Below are 21,307 nucleotides of genomic sequence, written 5' to 3' on the forward strand. Positions count from 1 at the left end.
TTAGTAAAGCTCCATTTTGAGATTAGAGCCGATTCTAAACAGCGTCTCCAGACAGAGCATGCTTTGATAAACTACATTTCCCACCACCGCTACTGATCAAACCAAAGACAGGAAACCAACAGTGGCCCAACATCACTTCCTGCTTGACCGGTGCTGCCCAAAAAGCCTGATCAGATGTTTCAGAATCAAAATATCTTCAAAAATGAAATCTAAACATATCAAATAATCCCAAATCCGACTTCCTCCTGACACACGTGCACGTTTAACAGCTAATCCCTGTAGCTGAGAGTCTGGGGAGCTCGGCTGTACAGAGCTGTTATGATTGCACACAAAAACATCAAATGAAATAAGGAATGCCCCAGTTATAAATAATGTATCAGGAGATTATCAATCTCATGTTCTCGCCATCCATCTTTAATCTGTAGATATCGATTCTAGTCCTTCCTTTATTACATGTTGGGATTTGATTATATTTAATAACATGTTTTTGTCAGAAACCCTACAATAAAATGATATACAAGTGCTAGCCCCCCCATGTATGCCAGTTTTAATATATATATATATATATATATATATACACACACACAAGGATACTTGTAATGCATGGAAGCTAATCTGTTAGGAATAATAAAAGGCAATCCTCGTAAAACACGCCAACCGCTAAACGTTTAATACCGTCTTTCAACTCGGACACAGCCAACACCAAATCACCACGTTATCCTTTCTGAGAGGGAACACCCCCCCCCCCCCCTCCTCAATGTGAATCAGCCAATCAATGACCAGTCAGTCTCGTCCTCCAGGGTTTTCCTGCATAGTGTTTAGATAACGGACGAAGTGCTTCGATTCGACTCAACCTGCAGACATCGTTTAACCCTCAACAGAGCAGTCACAGAAAGGGGGCTGAAGCTACTCTACCAGTCACATGCAATCCTACCCCCCCACCGATTATTTTCATGCTTTGCTTCTTGAAGCGGTAATGATTTTATTTTTAAAGCTAAATTTATGATGGTCATTAAGAAGAACATCACCCAAGTAAAATAACACAAGGAAAAAAAAAATGCAAATCAACATCAGTGAAACAACATCAGTAATAATCAGTATGAAATCAGTTAGAAAATGAAAACCCAGGAAGACATTAACACCAGGTTAAGGGTTCTACAGTCGGATTGAGTCTGGTGGGGTGGGTGGCCCAATCTAAAACGGGTGGAGGGAGGGGAGAGGGAAGCAAGACACTGAAGTTATCTCATGAGCTTCTGCCGGGAACCTTGTTGGAGAAAATAAACCAGTTATTGCAAAAAAAAAAAAAAAAAGAAAGAAAAGTATAAAAGCTCTTGAACTGAATGGGATGCGTCCGACCCGTCGGATGGGAGATGGATGCATCCTGTAGATTGGCTGCAGTTTTTTTCTATTACACGAGTTGCCGCAGCTGTAATATTGAAGTGGTTATGGGCTTTTCTCTCATCCATGTGCACTGATAATGATGGAATTAGCAGCTTATTACAATGCATGAAGAGACACTAATAAGGCTGGATGACACACAGTCAGCCCCTTCCCTCAAGCCCCCGTCACCGCCCCCCCCCCCCCCCCCCCACCTGCAAACACATTTAGGTGGGCTTGGCCACAAGTCTAGTCTAGAAGGGAGGGCTCAGCAGGGCGGATAATGGTGGGCCGGTGAGAAGGAGCACCAGGGGGTCTTCGGCTGCAAAGAGGAGAGGAGATACAGAACAAGGAGTCAGATGTGACGCAGCGGAGAAACCGAAAGAACCCGACGGAGAGGGAGCGAAGGGAACAACAGAGGCAGAGGAGAAACGGGAAGGAATAATGAACAGCGTGGAAAACGGGCGAAAGGGCGAAACGGCGAGCAACGCCTGCGACACTTGACAGACAGGATGCTGACGCGAGCGACCAAATATCACCAACGTAGAACAGACACATCATGAGCGGTAGTTGTACCTAGGGACACCGGGCGGGACGCGGGCTGGCCGGGAGGGGATCTGTGGGGGTGCGCTGAAGGGATCCAGGCTGCTGTTGACTGGTGGGCCGGGGCGAGACGGGATTGGAGGAGCGCCGAACGCAGGAGAGGGGTTGAGCGGAGTGCCAAAGGGAGGGGAAGGGTTCATGGGTGGTGGTCCCGGTGTTGGGCCCCGAGCAGCCGGCGGACGGTTGGGGGGCGCGACAGCTACAGGCGGCGGTCTGCGCTGAGGGGTTGGGCTGCAAGAAGGATGGGATGAATGTAAATAAAATAAGCTCACGGGTCCCGTTGAAATGCTGACTGTGCATCTAAACACTGGTCATCATTCATCACCTGTCTGGGATCCAGGTGTTGTTCACAGGCGGCGGCACGGGGGTGGAGGTGGTGTTAGCGCTGATGTCGCCAATAATCTGCAGAGACTCTTTCAGGGCGTGATACATGCGGAGCATTTCGTCTCTGCGCTGGGCCTGGTCGGCCGACTCCTCCATCAGACTGTTCTGGTCCCCGGAGGAGTAGAGGTAGGCCAGCAGCTCCGAGTGGATGAAATCCTTCGCCTGGATGGGCGTGAAGACGATTGAAAAACACTGAAGACCTACCGCAGGGGCCACGTGTCAAGTGCATAAATTGTTGGGATAAAGAGATAACAGGACTAGGAAAAGTGGGATTATTTAACGACCAGAATAAAAGCGCTCGGTGGACCACAGTGAATGCGTGCCGGTCGCGTTTGTGTGTGTAGCTGCTTGGTTTCAGGAAGCAATCAAGTGAGCTCACTAGAATAATGAAACCTCATAAAGGGCAGTAGACATGGTGCCGTTAGTGGGCATCATAAATTGTGTTAATAGCAGTCCTCACGTTTACGACCTCGCCTCCAGAGATCAGACCTTTACATGTAATTAAATAGCAGTTTATCTGAGCTCACGCAACATGCCAGGTTGATCGGGTGCTTTGATAAGGCTGATAAAAAATGTTAAATGTGACCCATCAAATAGAAATGTTGTGGCCCCTCGATTCCTCTCAGACAATCAGATTGCGATTCTGCTCACGTTGTTGATCATCAGATGCATGATGGTCTTGGGCATGAGGTCTCTGATGGATTTGTTGATGATGCCGATGTAAGAGTCCACCAGGTTGCGGATGGTCTCCACCTGCCGCTCCAACTGGGGGTCCATGGAGAATGTGTCTGGGGGGGCAGCCTCTTCATTCTCTGCCTAAAACACACACACGTGAAGTTTTTTCACACTTCATTATTACAGAACATGTGATGATGACGTGATGTCATTCCGAGGTGCACGATGCGCATGAATATCGATTCATTTCTAGCTTTTGTGGACGCCACAATCCCGTCCGCGTACCTGGTCCTTTTCAGGGTAAACTCCCGCCCTGAGGAAGGACGCTTTCCAGCTGTCCACATCGTCTTGAGAATCACAGGCCAATTCGATTTGGCGAAGATCCTTATAGACGTTCCTGTACACAGAAATAAAAAGAGCAAAGAAAGAATATTTGTGCATGTTCGAACGCGAGGGTACAGCTACATCTGCCCGTCTCTGAACAGCAGAAACCTGACCTCTGCTCAGTATTGAAGATTCCAAAGACGTGCTTCGTGGACATGAAGCCTTTCTCCACGTCTCGGATCTTCAGGTTATCCAGAGGCAGCATGTACTTCTTCTCTTTCTCCTGAAAAGAGGGGAAAATGTGCTTTTACAGTCAACATTATGTGTACCGGTATATGACGTGTGAACGCAGAGCAAGATGTAGCCACATTCCTAATATGGAAGACGCTCAGCGGAACTATCCGGCTATTATTCAAGCCACGGGCACAGGCGGAGCCTGATCGATATCCTCCTCCAGCAACGTTGAATTTAATTTCAACATTGTGTCGTTTACTTCCTCCTATCGATCGCTCTTAATTTTATATTAACCCGTTGTTTTATTCGCTCACTGACGTGCCGCTTCATCTCAGCTGGGATAAGAGAAAATTATCTCCTGCAGAGGGAGGAACACAAGCCCCCCCCCCCCCGGTTTATTTTATACTAATATTTAAAATGATGTTTTCCTTCTCCTCTTTCTAAGCCTGCTACTTCGAGCAAACACGATGGAATGCATTTCCTCGGCGTGGACCGCCACCACGCTCGCAAGACGGAGACGTGCACGATGAGTGGGAGGAGGAGGAAGAGAAGAGGAAGAAAATGTGGCGCGTGAGGGAGCGCTGGGGGGATGGGGTGCCAGCTTTCACTGTTGAGCAGAGACATCTGGAAGCATTTACACGTGCGTTAACAGAGCGCGGCGCAGCCCCAATAGTTTCATCATTCAGTCTCGCACAATGCCCCCCCCCCCCCCCCCCAACACACACTAACATGATTCTGATATAACCGAACAGAGATATCGTGCAATTTAAGAGCGTTTGACTCCATGCATGTGCACAACTATGACAAACAGCCACACAAGAGAGGACTCTAGTGCTTGTTGCATCTACACACAAACACACCCCCACCACTCCGGCCCCCGTAACCCAGTACGATTTCCTGCAAATTCCAAAGTCAGATCCCGGCTGGAACATTTCAGCCCGCCTGCCACGTCATTTTGCCTCCACCGTCCTCCCTCTCACGCCGTTTCTTTCCATTTCGCTTTGACTCGTTGCAAAAAAAAAAAAAAAAAAAGCCAACAGAAGTGGAAACTTCACCGTTTCCAGTTGGTGTTTGGGAACGCTGAGGGGAACGGACTGGAGTTTAACTTCAGCAATGAAGGAAGCCGCATCATTCAGGACTCATTTTACTTAACCAAAGGAAAGGATCAGACCGAGGCCTTGTGAGGAAGATCGAGCGGTGAGTGAGGCAATTAATTCTATTAATGTATTTAACACGCTTAGGATTTAAATGTAGCTAAACTAGCCTCGTCTGAAGTCAAAGTGAAACAGGAGCATTTAATTTTGTATCACATAAACCAGCCGTCGGCTGTTTGACTTCCTCATATATACTACGGCGTTCTTTACCCTTGACGGCATGAACTCAAACCATGTCGAGTTATTTGTGTGACGCAACACAATAAAAGGAACTTTTATTGCTATCAAAGCTAATAAATCTTTAATGCGTTATTGTAGCTTCTCAACATTTTGGCTCCTCGTGTCCTCGTCCTTTCCACGTATGCGAGTCGATTTCGTCACGGTAATGTTTACTCTACGTGTCCTCTGTCCTAATGTCCTAGGTGAGCGACCTGTCGATGCAACGACCTCGGGTTCCTCCCCTCACCCCCCCGTCTGCCCAGTGTTCAGACTACCTGTTCATGAGGCTACAGCTGAACAGTAGTCTGCACATTGGTTAGGCTGGGCCGGGACGCACACACTCGCATCCCCATGAGAGACAACAAAGACTCTCCAGTTGATCAACGGGGCCAAAATCAGGATCTGCGGCTTAACGGTATTCCTGTGGCTCCGGCCCCAACCGCTACGTGTCCAAGGAACAGAAATTCCACCCACCTCCTCATCTTTGTACCAGGACAGGGACTCGGCAGTCAGGACAAACCAGTACTCCTTGGAGCCTCCTTTCATGATGCTAATGTTGAGGGTTAGCCAGCCTTTCCTGATCACCTGAACGGAGAGTAAAAGACGTGGAGAAGAGAGGAGGGTGGCGGGAAAGGTGTAGAAAAACTCTGTCAATCAGATTTCTCTGCCAAGGGGGGAAAAACCTCGGGACTCTCATCCTCATAATTTCAAAATAGAATTAGGATAGATGATGTTTTTAACAGGAGGACTCAAACATGAAGAACTAATCACTGGTTTGTTATCTCACCGTGTTTCCTTTGTTCTGCAGTTCATTTATGCATTTAAATATTAATACTGTATTGTACACTTTAATACTTCCCCCTACTTTAATTATTATCATAATTACTACAATATATATTCTTTCTAACACTTCCCGAGCATAAATGTTGAAAATCACCCTCAAGGTCGCAATAATAAAATCTTACCTGCTGGTTCACTGAAAATGTTTTTATCATTCTATCTTGAAATTTAACTGTGTCTGAGTCTTATCTGTTTCTTAAGGATGGGTCACACCAAAGATGGACTAACGGCAGAACGGCGATGCAAACTGTGTGTGGATAGAGCTAAAAGTGCACAAAAGCATTTCAGCTGAAAACACCGATAGGGCATGTAAACCCGTTATCATTTTCACTTGACAGAACACAGACCGTTAAATCACAAAACAGGATGAGGGGGGTGTCCGAAGCCTGCCAGCCCCCCCCCCCCCCCCAACACAGTCAAAGATTAAAGGTCGGCGGCGGTATGTTAGTGTCAGAGGGTTAGTCAAAGCTAGCCTACATGCTTGTAAATGGAAAGCAACAATCAGCATATAAATACCTTGTTACTTCAAAGATGGAGCAAAATTAGTTGAAAACGGTATAAAAGAAAGTGAAAAAGCAACGACAAAAGGAGAGCTGATATAGTCCAGTTCACGGAGGGTCGACATGTAAACAGTGGCGTGGAGCGGAGAGTGGGAATAAATCAGTCTGTAGGCAGAGTTGAATCGTTGAGGACGATCAGTCTGGAACTCTTAAGCTGTGGCCATATTTAATTTTATTTATTTATAAGTGTCCAAACGCTTCATTTCAAGTACAAGAGAAACTATCTGTGAAGAGTGTGCTCTCATGCAAGGTGGAAAAATACAATACGAATTCTGCTACTGACGCCCCTCTCTAGTGCACTCCCTCTCCATCCACAGAAAGACCAATATAAAAAGGGGAGGGGAAACTATAAAAAGGAGCCGAACTGGCCTTGGCACGGAAAACATGAAAAGAAAAGGAGGGAGGCAAATACCATAAGCACACTGAAAGAAAGAGCAAACAATGAGAGACGGGTTGCTTTTGTTCGTGCAGTTTGGTTTTGTTTTGCTGAGAGAGGTTTAAATGTTTCTATGGACTAGAATGAAACATGCTAAATCATATTTAGAAAATTAAGTTATGGGAAAAAAAAAGGAGGCTGAAAAGTTATACACTGGAATCAATGGAATACATCCTAAAGTCACAGTCACCACAGTGTCTGCTCTGAATACAGAAGAATTCCAGACCTGAAAACAGGTGTGCGTGACTTACGTATATCATAAAGTGAAATTGGACATAAAATGTACTTTCAGAGGAAGAGTACATGCACTGATTGAAAATCAAGAGAAGTTAAAGCAAATAAATCGTTAAACAAGCAGAAATCTGATGGTGGCTGATTTTATCGCTCATTTCTTCGTCCCCATTGACATTTAGGATGATTCTCACAAGCCAAACCTTTGAGCCCCCGAGCACGAGGCAGCAGCAGAGGTATAAACCTGAGAACATTAGAACTGGCACCGTCCACGGTCAGCGGCGGAAAGGCATCGATTAAAACGCAGTGTTGTACTTCTGTAGAGGTAAAAAAAAATAGCTCCTCTGAAATAAGATAAAATGTTAGTAACGACCCAGATGTGCACAATTAAAGACAATTACTGTCTTAAAGTGAAGTCAAGAATTACAAGTAGACTTATAACACTGTTAATTTATCCAATTACTGGATAAATGCGTGCCAATATCGTAACTGACATCAGTTTGACGAGTCCTCATGGACCTCTTCAAGTCTAACAAGCTGCAGAGAGGCAGAACAACCGGTTACAGCAAACGTTCAAGCGCGTTCTCGGGAACTGCTTCCCTTCCCTCATAGCGCTTTGCCTTTTCCACCTTATCCATATTGGCTGACCTGTGTTACGGGCTCAGTTCTTCTGCACGGCCTACCCCTGCTGCCCCCTGGCAGGGTGTGGTTTAAATCTGTGGGGTACTTACCAGAATCTCACCCTGCAGTAATATGAAGTGGGAGGGAAATTAATGCAAACAGGGAGAAAGAAAGCAAGCAAGCAAAGATGAACATATGAGAAGATGGGGGGGGGGGGGGGGGGAGGGGGGGGTGGAGAACGGAGGGACAGAGGTGGAGTCAAAAATCAAGAAAAAGGTTGGAGAAAACAGGTTGCAATGGTGGAAATGACAGGATTGAAGGAAGAAAAAAGAGGCAGGCAGGAGGGAGGGATAGAAAGGGAGAGACAGAGCAAGAGAGTTACATGCAATTAGAATTACTTCACAATTTGGTTACGTCGTACTTGTTGCTCAGTTGAGAGGTGCAAAGTCCATGCACGTTCTGAATTATGACACAAAAGATGCTGGCAAGTTATTATGAAGGCAGCAAAACACACAAAATAATCTGAAATTATTTGTTGCTTTGCTGTAGAACAACATGCACAAGTTACATGCAAACAACAATTAACAGTAGCCATGGAAACAAATGCTTGTTCAGAAGAACAGGAAGAGGGGGGGGTCAATGCCCCTCACTGAAGCTACAACCTCTGAATATCATACATGGCTTTCAGGATAACATTACCGGTAACAAGATGAAATTCAGAATCGTCTAGATATTAGTCCCGATTGTGCAGACATTGTGTACACAGTTTAATACAGGATTAAAAGAAAGCCTGCGACCGGGTACAGTCAGTACACACGAAGTGTGTGGGGGGGGGGGCGTATTGTTACATTAGATGCATCAAAATAGATTCAAGGCTACAAGATAGCTCATCTCTGTTGATTCACACGGCTGATTAATCAACCGGTAATGGGAGGAACCAGTCAAGGTAGACTAAACCCGGGCCGGGGCTGAGCAGCGAGACGTACCTGGTTGGGTATGGCCCTCTTCTTGTTAGCAGCGGTGCTTCTCTGCTGGGCACTGTCATAAAGATGGACAGAGAAGGAAGTCAATACCAACGGCACCAAATCAAGCACAAACAGGCCGGACTTCAACTGAACAGTCAAGCTTTCATCGACACCATGTTGAAAGGGGGGGGGTCGGAAATCATTTGGGTGGAAGTTATCACACACACATACTCGTACACACAACCCTACAGCCTCTCTGTTCGCCCACCTGTTGCTGCCGTACCCCGGGGGGCTACCGTCATCCAGCCTTCTGTAGTCAAGACTGAAAATGACGTCATGAGAACCGTTAAGCAGCCCTAAGCTGACCTCTGGACACACTACAGCAATCCACTCGGCATGCAGAGGCTAAACCGCCGCACACTGGGGCTCGCTTTGTTACTCGGCCAGCAGTAGCACCCAAACCCAGGGCAGGAACTCCAACTCATCTGCATGCTGCCATAAATGCTACGCTAGGGAAACCATAAACTCAACCAGCATAGAAAACAGCAAAAACAAAAACACTGAGGGCTTTGAAACGGCCGAGTGAGTTTACAGTGCATAACAGTAACTGTAAGTCAATGCATTGAGCAATGATGCTATTATTTTAGTACTGCCCATGCAGGAGGGAGTGACCTTGGTCGTTCTTGGATCCACCTCCGATGCGGTCGGGTCACTAATTGGCATGCTAACATTTCACTGATGCACTGCAGCTTACAACACGAGGCTTATTATGAGCAACCCTTTGATTCAGTGGGAGCGAAGTGACAGCAAGTCCATCTTCTGAAACAGCAGCCGAACTCCAGGTGTATCGATTGTTGGGTGTTAAACCCCCTTTTTTTTTCTTCGTACGCCCACAGAATCAAAAGTGCATCTCAGACAGCAGGCAGCACACAATTCATGAGGACCACGGAATCTGTGCCGAGACCGGGCTCATCGCCAAAAGGCCGTAAATTGAGCGAGGAACAAGAAAGGGAGGCGTATACATACTTGGCGAAGCCAATGAAGTCCTCGTGGTTGGTGTTGATGTAAGACAGTTCAATGTCAATCAGAAGCAGGACCTGCATTAAAAGCAGAAAACCACAATTTGAACGCTCATAATAACGGAACGGGGCCACTCATGTCTGTCTTTTATAATAACACTCTCCACGTCGGTAAAGAAGAAAGAAAACATTGACCTCAGATCACTCCGAGCAGCGTACCTCATCCTTCGTCTTCCCTTCTCTCTCTCTGACGTGGGTGGTGACGATCCTCTCGGTCTCCTCCCTCAACCTGGGATATGAATTGAGCTGAAAAACAAAAGCACATTACTGCAGCACTGCACGGAGGTGAACACACGTGCGTGTTTACTTGAGCTTAGTAAGACCTACCAATAAGTATCAATGAAGAGCAGGAGAGAGAAGTAAGAATAAATACGGAACAAAGAAAAGGGAGATAGTCAAGTGACATTTCAATGCCACACATGTTCAAACAAACACAAACACAGGGAGACTTTAAATATACAGTGATTACATTCTGCAAAGGGAACAAGGCATTAGCTAGAGACGACTTCATCAATGACAGGATCAGCAATGGTGATTCTGTAGGTTGGCCTTTAACTTAAACAACTTTATAGAATTGTAACAAATATTTTGCATTTTAAATAAAACAATGTGATGCAGACAAAACGGTCACCTCTAGCTAATGGTAGAGTTTAGAGGTATTAATATTAGTCAAGACTATATGAGAAGGGACAGTGGAAGAATGGGACGAGACAGAAGGGCTGGCTCAGTGGGGAACCGAACGTATGCAGTGCCTCCTTCTGTCCACTAGAGCGCAGTAAAGCGCTTTTACACCTTTACAAGTCTAGCTTCCACCGCATCTTCAGATCATCTCCCACTAAATGCCGTTTCTCCTCCTTCTGTTTCAGCGACAGAGGAATCGTGTCCGTCTGTCCTGGGGGGCAGGAAGGCTCTGCTTTGCCTACATGAACAGATCAGGTCGGGTCTGTGGAGCCAAGGTGGAGGTGGAGAAAATGCTTTAAGAATGAATTGATGTTGATGCCAAACCACACGTGGAAGCGAGCACACAAGCTAGCTAGCAGGATGTTGATCTTAAAATCTCTATGTAATCTGGAAGCCAATGCTCAACATGAAAGGTATAAAGTCTTTTAGAAATGGAAAGGGAGTTGGGATGGGGCAAATACCATCGATGGCGTGGAGGGGCAAGGGTCAGAGGTGGAGCTGCTTTGAAATGAAACAGGGAATCCCTTCTCTTTTAATGCCAGCATCCCGGCAGGTTTGTCCCCGGTTACCTGAACGGCACACTTCATGACGAGCGCGGTGAGCTCGGACAGCACAAGGTCCACGCATTTGAGGCTCGGCTCTTTGAGTTTGAGGATCTGCTTTTTCACAATCGCCTCAAAAGCCAGGTCAGGGGTGAAGAGCCCCGTTCTGAAAGGTGGCGGTTTTAGAATGCATTTTGTTGCAGTGGCGGAGAGGGGGGATGAGAGAGAGAGAGAGAGAAATAGAGAGAGATGGACAAGGAGAAGCGAAGAAAAGAGTAACAAGAGGACAGCCAGGAAGGAGAAAAAAATAAATCGAGATTAAGGCTTTGTTTGGTTAGTCATTTATAGTCGGTGACCCAAATATCAACCAGCAGAAGGACAAGCTGCAGTTTTTCCACATCCTCTTCCCTGACTAGCTAATTCCATAAAATTAGATCAATATGGCTGAGATGGAAGTACATGCCACCTCGAACCGAAGGCCAAATTATAGCGCAGGACCACGTCGTGTTTCGCTGCTTGTATCTACTGAGCTGTGAGACCTGCAGCTTGTCCAGGACAGGCCAGAGATATCTCTACAACACCCCACAACAAGGCAGCACTGCCTGCACACAGGGCTAACCGGGCCGGGTCGGGCCGAGGGCAAACTGCACAGAATGCTCCTTTTTTGTTTTTGTTTTTTTTAATGCAGGGATTTAACTGGTCTGTGGAGACTTTTCTAGATGATGCTCCGTGCCAGCGTACCCTCTGCCTCACCCGTGGTTGCCCACGGACACCTGCAGTACCTTATTGGTGCACTGCCTGACTGTGCTGATGAGCTCCTGAATGACCAGATCGATACATTTCAGACAGGGCGTTTTCAACTTAACGATCTGCTTTTTCACGATGACCTCAAACGCCATGTCCGGAGTGAACAGCCCCGTTCTGAAGACGCACAGAGAAACAGAGGGACGGCAGACAGATGGGACAATTAACAGACACGTAGGCCAATAAAAAGACCGCTGGACAGATGATTAGGTGAACACAAAGACAAGAGGCGATTGAACGGACCTGAGGTTATGGACAGACAAAGAATCCAAAGAATCAGAACATTAAGCTCTCATTTGCTTCCATTTAACTTCCTTTTTTTTGTTTTATATATATATTGATTGATTTTGTTTAGTTAATTTGAAATTGAGGGGAGGATATTTATACAAGCCCTTTCGGCTTCTTTTCCTCTCCTGCACTATTATTTGCCTTTGTAATGTTTTGTTTGTTTATTATTGTGCATATGAATAAAATGAAAAAATGAAATGAAAATAAAGTCCACGAGGAAAGGTAATTAAACACACAACCACGTGAGAGGCAAACACACACACTGCAAAACTAGCACAGTGGACACAGACACGAGTAACACAACCCCTCATGATCACTGAATGAGGAGTGGGAGAACAATGAGCACATTTTTCTGAATACGTGACTACCGGTACTATTATCTTACAGTAGTAGGAACCACAAAAGCAGAAGAAATGTGACTGTTGAGCTCTGGTGTTCACTTCTAATGTAGGGCTAGCTCCACTTGCCTGACACCGTGGACGTTTTTGATCGCGTGGCTGATTTCCCGCCTGAGTTCCTTCTCATCGAACACAATCTGAGGGAGGAGAGAAATGCAACTGAACACTTTAAATGGTGGCTGTATCGCAGGCCACGGCCAGCCATCAGTGAAAGCCAAACAAACCCGTCTTCGTGGCAAACTAACCTTGACCAGTTCAAAAGGGAAACGTTCATGGAAGATGCGGTTGATCTTGGCGCCGCCTGACAACTCATTGGTGTCGACCTGGTCCCCGGAGCCCTCAATGCATTTTTCAAAGTCCACAGCGAACTGCTGAACCATCCTGAAGAGAAAACCCAAAAACATACATTAGAACAAAGCCAACTTAAAGACAAAGTGCATTTTTGTTTTGCAGGTGAAAGTCTTTTTCCGACAGTTGGTTCCCTCATGAAGGAGGATCCCAACGTCAACATCTGTGAATGTCTGCAAATATCATTTAATCTATTGATGTTTTTGAGAGTTTATAGCTTTAAAAGAAAGGAATCTGCTCTAACTTCCTGATCAACAATTAGTCAAACAAATAAGGCGGTTTCCGGGTTACATACTGTTGTGCAAGATGTCGAGAAAACAACAGACATTGAGCAGCTTCTTCCGTGTTTCGCCACCGACAAATAAACGCAAACAGCTGAAAAGGTTATGTGCACTCCTGAATATAGGTCAAAAACAGCACACATTTAATCAGGAATAATATAAAAAATGCTCTCAGATGCATTTGTTCTGTGTTGTGGGCCTCTGATATGGAGTCACCGCCCTCAGCTATCTCATATAAATACCCCAGATATGCTGCACGGTTATAAACCACAAGACTGAGGTGCACTCACTGCAGCAAGGCCTTGGTCTTGCGTGTTGGGTCATCTGGACGGAAGTTCTTGTATTCTTCCACTTCCTTCTCCAGGGAGAGGAGCTGACTCTGCAGTTTATTGCGCAGACCAGGCAGGGTGTCCCTGATGTGGTTGGTCAGTTGCTACGAACAGACACGGGTAGCGGGGATTCACCGACATAGCAGAGAGGAATACATTTAAATTTAAACACACGACGGCCGACGGACCTGGTTGAGGGTCTTCTGTAGGTGCGGTGTGCCCATTCGCTCTGCTATATGTCTGTAGCCAGGATGGGAGAGGAAGAACTTCCTCTCGGCAGCCAGAGCAGCACGAATGTCCTTCTTCCCGTCGATATCTTTCTGGCTGCGGTTCACGACGCCAATATAGCCTCCACACAAATAAAAAAAAAAAACTGTCAGTCTGGAGCCAAACATCGAGCGGCGTGTTTGAGCGTGCGATCCTCACCTCTGCGCAGCGGCAGCAGTTTGTTTTCCAGGATGTCCTTTGCATCGGTACCTTCATCCATGAGGTCCAGCTTCGTTATAACACCGATGGTACGCATACCTGCACAAAAGCAGGAAGAGCAAGTCAGATTCCTTCATTACATACAAACCACCTTATTTCCTTATCTTGCAGAATAACAGGATAGGGGTGACGCTCAGTACCGTTATGCAAGTGTCCCTAAACTGTCCTCTGTTAAACCACCAAACCGATTTGGCTGACCGAAACACTGCGCTAACAGCAGCAGCAGATTGAATGAGGGTTAATGAATAACATCAGAATCTGTGGCTCATTAGACTTTTATGGCTAGCGTAATAACAAACGGTGTTTAATCGCGTTCGTAGGCCTGCTATTGGACTTCTGAACTGCTGTAAGGCTACGCCCTCACCCTGCGGGTCAACCTCCTTGGCGATTTTCAGAGCATCCGAATTGGCCAGGTCGGTATTGGCAGGCGTGACAGCCAGGATGAGACAGCTCTCCTTAGTGATGAACTGCAACAGCATGTCCCTGATTTGGTGCTCGATGTCCTGAGGTTGGTCTCCGACGGCCACTTTAGTCATTCCCGGAAGGTCGATCAAGGTCAGGTTCAGCACTGAGTCATGGGAAAAGAGGTCGGGATTTGAGGACCGAGCATAGTTGCATTGAAGAAAGAGCCAAATCAACTGTTGAAGTAATGCTCTCATATGATCCCATTTCATTCTAACAAAGGCTACGGTGGCTCATTTAATTTGACTCATTAACTTCAAACATCTTTTGAATGGCAAACCTGCTGTTGATTGATGTGAGAGACAAATGTTCGATACTTAACTAAATTAGGACCATTTTAAACGAAAGGGTAAAGACTGTGTCGAGAAAAGACATTCAAGTCTGTTCATGGCATAATAATAATGCACGCTTTTTCAGAAGCCAAACACAGTTTTGTTATTTTTACTTCCATCCTTTTAATTGAAACATCTAAATCATCATGCAAATAAAGTCTGTGGTGGTAAGGGATGCTTTCGTCTCATTTGCTACCGAAGATCCAAGTCAAATTCACTTTAACATCCTAAGAACAGAGATACTGACTTTTATTGCATAGATGTTAATTTGCTAAAGTTACTGAATGAAATAAATGGTGAGAAGCCAAAAAAACAACAATAAATCTCATTTTAAAAAAAAAGAGGGATTTAGCCAGTAGCTTGTATGACTTAATTACACCACCTATCTATCTATGAACACACACACACACACACACACACACACACACATCTCCATAAACATAGACATTTCTTTCACAAAAGTCAGTGTGTGTTTCACTGTATCGATGTCCGTTACCATGTGGGGAGTAAACCCTTAGATTAATTGGGATCGTAGAGATTCCTTTGTTGGAGCCGGTTATCCTGTCAGTCTCCGACTCAATTTCTGCACGGACTTCTTCAAAATCCACAAACTTCTTCCCTTTGCAGTGGAGAAATTCGGCATATTCTGCACAGGGAGAATGGACATACACAAGAGGAGGGTCAAGGGGAACGGATTCACATGGAAAGAGAGCAGGGAGATAGAAAGGAGAATATACATTTCAGCAGAGAGATGAATGTGACAGGGAGGAGAATGGACAGCTGCAATGGGGGGGGGGGGGGGGGCGCTGAGCACAGGAATGATGTTCTCACCTGCTTTATTGTTGACCAGCTGCAAAATGAGAGGTCTCCGGGTGACGATGCCTGATCCACGTGGAAGGAAGTCCCTGAGAAGTTAGAAATAAATATCACATTTGTTGGCCGTAAAAAGAATTCAAATCAAGGCAGTCAGAAGGATGAAGGCTTAGATGGAGACAGACGGAGACGAATGACACTCAATGTCAATTTCCATGCAGCTTAGTCTCTGGTAAATCGATGAGCATGGACATTTCATGCCTTCACCTCGACTCAAAACAAATCAAAGCCATTTTCTGTCATCACCAGCTCATTTCATGCTTATCCACTGCTGCTTTTATATGGGGAAGCTACTCTTGTTTGTTATGTGGGGGGGGATGTATTCAATAGAATCGATAATATTCCTTTAGTTCTTTTAATTCACGGATCTGAACAAGCTCTTTATGAGGAACTAAACAGAACGCTATGAAACCGTCGTCTGCACATTTTCCTGTGCTGCTCCGAAGCGGATGACAGAATGACTTCAAAGAGACATGGAGATTTTACCGTGGTACAACTGGATGGCCTACACTCAAATGACACATGTCAATGTAATATCTCTATCTTTAGTCAAAATTCAGGGGAAAGTAGCGAGTAACAATTTCAGCCCTGCATTTGGACTAACTCAAAATACATTGCGTTTTAGTGTATTTGTTAAAGTGAGCATTGAATCAATAGTCTGGAGGCCATCTGCCAACATGTCAGTGAAATAAAAGACACAAAACGGAAGTGCAACATGCTGACAGCGAATGAAAAACTGTTGTCTGTATCCAGTTTAAGACCAGGACATCTTTATTTCATCATGTTTTTTTCTGTAATCGAGCATTTAGAGGCTCAATTTAGCACATATTAAAAGGGCAAATAAGACAAGTTTGGCTGATGACTGCTTCAGGGTGATCCGCAGCTGCCTTCTATTGACATTGTGCTCCGTGCACACGCACTAGAATTTCAACTTGCACAATGAAATGAGCAAACCATCATATGTCAGCGGTGCAATGTTCTATGCATTATGGAGATAACAGCTAATCAGACACAATGAGTTCAGTCTCAGTCGCCTTGTTTGCTGGTCTTTACGCGACAGGAAACTTGAGGAATTTCTAACCATATGGCCAAAGTCGCTACGTCAACCCTTGGAAGAGAATCACCAACCTACTCCAGATAAATTCTGAGGACCTCTTCTGTTGGACTGTAAACACACTACATCTGATGGCAATCCACATTCCCAGTCAGGGAACAATCATTGCCGAGCTGAGCGCGTCCCTAACCCACATCCTCTCCCTCCTCTGTCAGAAATACAAGCCCGAGGGGATGATGGTGGCGCTCAGCATGCCAGCTGACTTAACTTGTAGAAACGTGTCATCCACCACACGGCAGAAAAGAGCGCAGCTGCCACGCTGGATACGGTCGCCTCTTCAGACACTGTAGCCTTGTGGGGAGAACAGTGGAGAACGCTCTGGAAGTTTCTTACATCAGCAAAAATGTCACGCACTGTCATGCACATAATGTGGAGCAGGCATTTGTTCACATCCGTGGCAGGATAGAATAGAGGGGGAGGGAGTTGGAGTCAAAAGTGTGACTATAGGCCGGGGGGAACGATAAACCCAACGGGCTGGTTGCAGGAAATGGCACCAAGATGCTACTTAAAGTTAAAGCAAGAATGTCCCCTTAAAGAAACAGCTGATGTATTGATATCTCATTAAGAAGTAATCACCTAATTTGCTCCAACAAGTGGCCACGATTGAAAAAGATAAATTTGAGATCCAATAATGCTTAAAACACACACACGAGAATAATTTGCTTAAAATGCTGATTTGAGAAGACATAAAACAAACTGACCCAGGCAATGTTTTTAATCGTTAAAAACAAAAAGCGGGAGACCAACATTGCATTATTCACGCAACGTAAATGATAGACGAAGTTGAACAGACTGTGGATAGTGTCATCCATTATGGATGGCCAAGCATCAGCTTGCGAGCCGCCTTCCCTCCATCACAAGAGAAAGGAAAAGAGAGTGGGGCAGGAGCAGAACGGGTGAGCCAGCTCCCATCGGCCTCTCTATTTCTCAAATAGGCCAAGCGCCGAGGATCGATCGGCTGTATCTGAAAACTAATTAGGAATAAAGGTGAAAGATCCCTTTCACATAAAAACCAGCGTGCGACACTCTTGAGGTCAGTGAACATGTTCACAAGAGGCCATTCTAAGCAAAATGTGTTTACGGTTGGAAGAGACTTGTTCCGTAAGTCTCTGGTGTGGCTTTGAACATATAATTATGGCTATGTCAGTTCCCACACAGCAGTCTGTCGCTGTGGGGAGCAAGAAGCACCAGAATCCAGCAGCTTAGTGGGGAAAACCCAATCGCTGTGTCAACGGGACGCCAGTGGAGAAGCACGTCTGCTGCAAACAGAGATGGCAGCAACGCCGACACTAATCAGGAAGGGTTAAATGTTGAAAATATCACATTTTAAGGGACCAGCACAGCCAATTCCTTATCAAGGAGATACGATACAAGTTTCATTACAGCCCAGTAAAGCTTATGAACGGCTGACCCACCCAGCCATCCATCTTCTTGTAGACAGCAATTGCAATCATCTCGTCTACCGCCGCTTATTTGCTTCGCGGATCACGGGTGTTGCTGGAGCCGATCCCAGTTACAGGCGAGATGTGTCACCGGCGCATCGCGGGGCCACACAGACAACCACTAACTCACACACACCAACAGAAAATATGGAGCGACCAATTCGCCTAGGTGCAGAGAACCCACACAGAAACGAGGAGAACTCTACACGCCACAGATCCGATAGCAACCTCCACCCTGGCCAGCTTGCAGTACTAGATATGAAGTCTTTACTCCTCGCTGAGACAAAGATAAACAAATGAGGACATGGGTCTGGATCCTTAATTAGAATAATTACGATCCAGTTTAAAAGTATGCATTACACCATCAACAACACAGTAAAATATTCAAAATATAAGATAAAAATAATTTGGCAACATTTTCACCATTTTGTAAGATTCTGTGAAGACTGATTTTCCTTCTAGTCCTAGGAAGGAAATGGAAAATAAATAAATTAAATTAAAATAATATTTTCCAAGGAAAATAAGTCAACTGGTCTGGACCGTCCCAACATGCATGCGTCTTATTGCTCAATTAGTGGCATAAGCTTTGTGACTTTATCATATGTGCAAATCAGTCAAAGATTTAACAAGTGAAGCAGCCATGTTCAGTGTCTGGTTCTTACAGTTTAAGATCTGAATCTGTCTCTTTGCTGCACGAAGGGACTCCATTTCTGTTGTCCTTGACAAATATGGATTCTTTTCATGCCTAGGGCAGGGGATGAACCAATGGCCTTCCGAACGCAAACCAAACCAAACCTAAACTCACTAAGGCCACCGACTATTACTGACAGCAAAACTACCCTTTTGTTCAGGGTTTCAGTGCATTTTCATCACATATCAATTATCCTACAACGCGAAACACAAATGGTTTTCCACATATTGATTACACATTGCTACTTCTGAGTGGGCTTTGGCATCAAACCCCAGTTCCAAATGGGGAACATGACTGTATGGCAGAACTGAAACCGGAAGAACTCGTTGATTTTCTTCATTCACCTTGCAGGTCACGGCTGTTACTGAAGCCTATCCCAGCTAACTGCGGGCGAGAGGCGGGGGGAGTACACCCCTGAAGCGTCGCCAGCTTCCAGGATAGACGCATTGCCTTTTGTGTGTGTGGAACCGGAAACAATTGTTAAAACCGAGGCAATGCCCAACCCTACTCCTGATCTTTTCACAATTTGCCCTTAGATCAACAATGAGTCATCCTAGCATCAGCATGCCTGTTCATATGGTAATATATAGCAGCAGCACCTCCCAGACTGAAGGATGGTCTCCTTCCTATGAGTTTGTCTTATCCTACTCTATATGGGCCTTTAAGACACTTGCATACAATTCACTTACACAGCAACAACTAATTTTTAGACTAGCCTTGTCAAACCATAAAGGGACTCGCCTCCAACGTGCATGCTATACCAAACATGCAAAGTGCTGGGGCAAATTCGCAGCGTGCTTGTGTATCCTGGTAACAGGCAGAAAGTGGACAGCCCTCAAACCCAGTGGAACCGGAGGCCACCATAAAATGTCTTGTGTTAATTACAGTTGTGTCAAGTGCACTCATAGCGCAAAGTCCTTCACCAATGAATAAATATGGCAGAGTTGTAGCTGGCGTTCTTGCCTGTGAAAGATTACGACACGCTCTCCCTCGTCAGTGTGTTTACAACCAAAGGCTGGTATACATGCAAGCTCAATAGTCAATTTGCTTCCTCTTCTCTTGCGTGCGTCTGCGTGTGATGGTGAAATTTCTGTGTGGGTGTGGCCAGACACACACTGTTTTTTTTTTTTCTCCATGGGGTGGAAACCTGCTAAACATGCTTCTTTAGAGTGAGCTCGTTTATCTGCAGGGTGATCTCACTGACTGCTGATGTCAGAACAGGACTGGCTGGTTAACAAGCGCCCTGGTATGATCTTCAAATTAAAGAGAAAGGTCAGAGATTACGTTTATTCATTCGTGTCTCTCTCACATGCTGCCAGGAAGAGTTATAAAAGAGCAAGGCAGTAAGGGAAGTTGTGTCCGCTACAAATGTTTTTTTAGGCAAATTGCAAGGCTGCTTTGAGGTAAAAAGTGATAAAAGTAAAGAGCACTGCAAAAATCGATATATCCAAGATGATTGGCTCCAACAGAGTACTCACACTCCCATAATTACCAACAGCTGTAGGCGACAGAACACAATTGCTGATCAATACAAACACTGCAGGGCATTCTGGGAGCGTCGTGGAAATACAAACAGTATTAAGCGATCAAAACTGAAACTTTTTTCCTACACAATACAAGTACACAATAAAAAAACAGATAAAATCAACAAGCAAAGGACGTGTGTGCTAACCCGATTACAATGGCGTCTATTAGATGCGTAAAAACATGCGAATCTCATCCTGAGCCGGAGCAGCCAGCCACCGGTCACTCCCTGACTCAGTGGAAAATAGCACAGAATTAACGTTTACGTGTTTATGTTATTTTCAATTTAGGATGGATTCTATTTTTTTGTGCGCGACGTAGATTTTCCGTATCAGCTGTGCGTAATTACGCACGAGCGCGCCTTAGAGGGAGCGTTGACGGCAGCTACTCTGCTCTGCTATTAAAAAGACATTTGGTGAACATTAACCACACAATTAAGGAAAATATACAAACTGTGAGCAGTAGTCTATTCAATTAGCCGAAGTCGCTCACCTGCCGACAAAATTTTCCAGGACGGAGCTTTTCCCGGCGCTCTGTCCACCGACCACGGCGATCTGAGGAAGGTCGAGATTGCAGCTCTGTCCAATGGAGCTGAAAGCGTCCTGGAGCTTATTGATCAGGGGAATGAGGTCTTCCATTCCCCGGTTCCCCATGGCTTCGTTTATTCGGAGAGCTCTTTACGCAGACCACAGGCTAACGCTAGTCGCGCTAACTACACTCTGTAGGGAACGTTAGCTTAGCAGCAAGGTGCTCTCGGGTCGCGTTGAGTTCCGCCGTTTGACGCAGCCGAGAATCTCCTTCCTTCATTCATTGAACGCTGAAATGGCCGCCGCCGATGCGCTTCACGCCAATACCATTTCGAGTTCCTTTAAGCGCGTCGAGCGAATAGTTTGTCAGTCGAAACGGACGTAAAAGTCGCGAAACGAAACTTCCTTTACTCGGACGCCATCCGGTTACGCGAGGCTACATCCGATCCAGACCGGCGCGTAAAGCCCGCCCCCTTCTCGTGA

At 45.6% G+C, this 21,307-nt stretch overlaps 1 protein-coding gene across 1 annotated transcript; it reads right to left on the bottom strand.

Annotated features, from left to right (window-relative positions):
• Window positions 1-1,626: 1,626 nt before the first annotated feature.
• Window positions 1,627-20,950, bottom strand: dnm2a (dynamin 2a). Its single transcript, XM_068750103.1, has 22 exons — window positions 20,790-20,950; window positions 15,485-15,558; window positions 15,150-15,299; window positions 14,224-14,427; window positions 13,800-13,898; window positions 13,562-13,722; window positions 13,335-13,477; window positions 12,661-12,796; window positions 12,485-12,552; window positions 11,708-11,846; window positions 9,862-9,948; window positions 9,650-9,720; window positions 8,892-8,945; window positions 8,645-8,696; window positions 7,769-7,780; window positions 5,445-5,555; window positions 3,537-3,646; window positions 3,325-3,436; window positions 3,016-3,180; window positions 2,306-2,526; window positions 1,954-2,211; window positions 1,627-1,699 (listed from the first exon to the last, which is right to left on the bottom strand). The coding sequence occupies exons 1-22, from the start codon at window positions 20,948-20,950 to the stop codon at window positions 1,627-1,629; spliced, it is 2,661 nt and encodes an 886-aa protein (XP_068606204.1).
• Between the last annotated feature and the right edge of the window lie 357 nt (window positions 20,951-21,307).

This window comes from Brachionichthys hirsutus, chromosome 16 (assembly GCF_040956055.1).
Source record: "Brachionichthys hirsutus isolate HB-005 chromosome 16, CSIRO-AGI_Bhir_v1, whole genome shotgun sequence".
NCBI classification, from domain to species: domain Eukaryota; kingdom Metazoa; phylum Chordata; class Actinopteri; order Lophiiformes; family Brachionichthyidae; genus Brachionichthys; species Brachionichthys hirsutus.

Bases quoted from the DNA above. Each gene is read 5' to 3' on its own strand.
- dnm2a (XM_068750103.1), bottom strand. From the start codon at position 20,950: ATGGGGAACCGGGGAATGGAAGACCTCATTCCCCTGATCAATAAGCTC. The intron at 9,721-9,861 runs GTACGCTGCTCG...CTTTTAATGCAG, and splicing joins AAGGGAAGACGAAGGATGAG to GTCCTGCTTCTGATTGACAT. The intron at 8,697-8,891 runs GTGGGCGAACAG...TCTTTATGACAG, and splicing joins CCGGGGTACGGCAGCAACAG to TGCCCAGCAGAGAAGCACCG.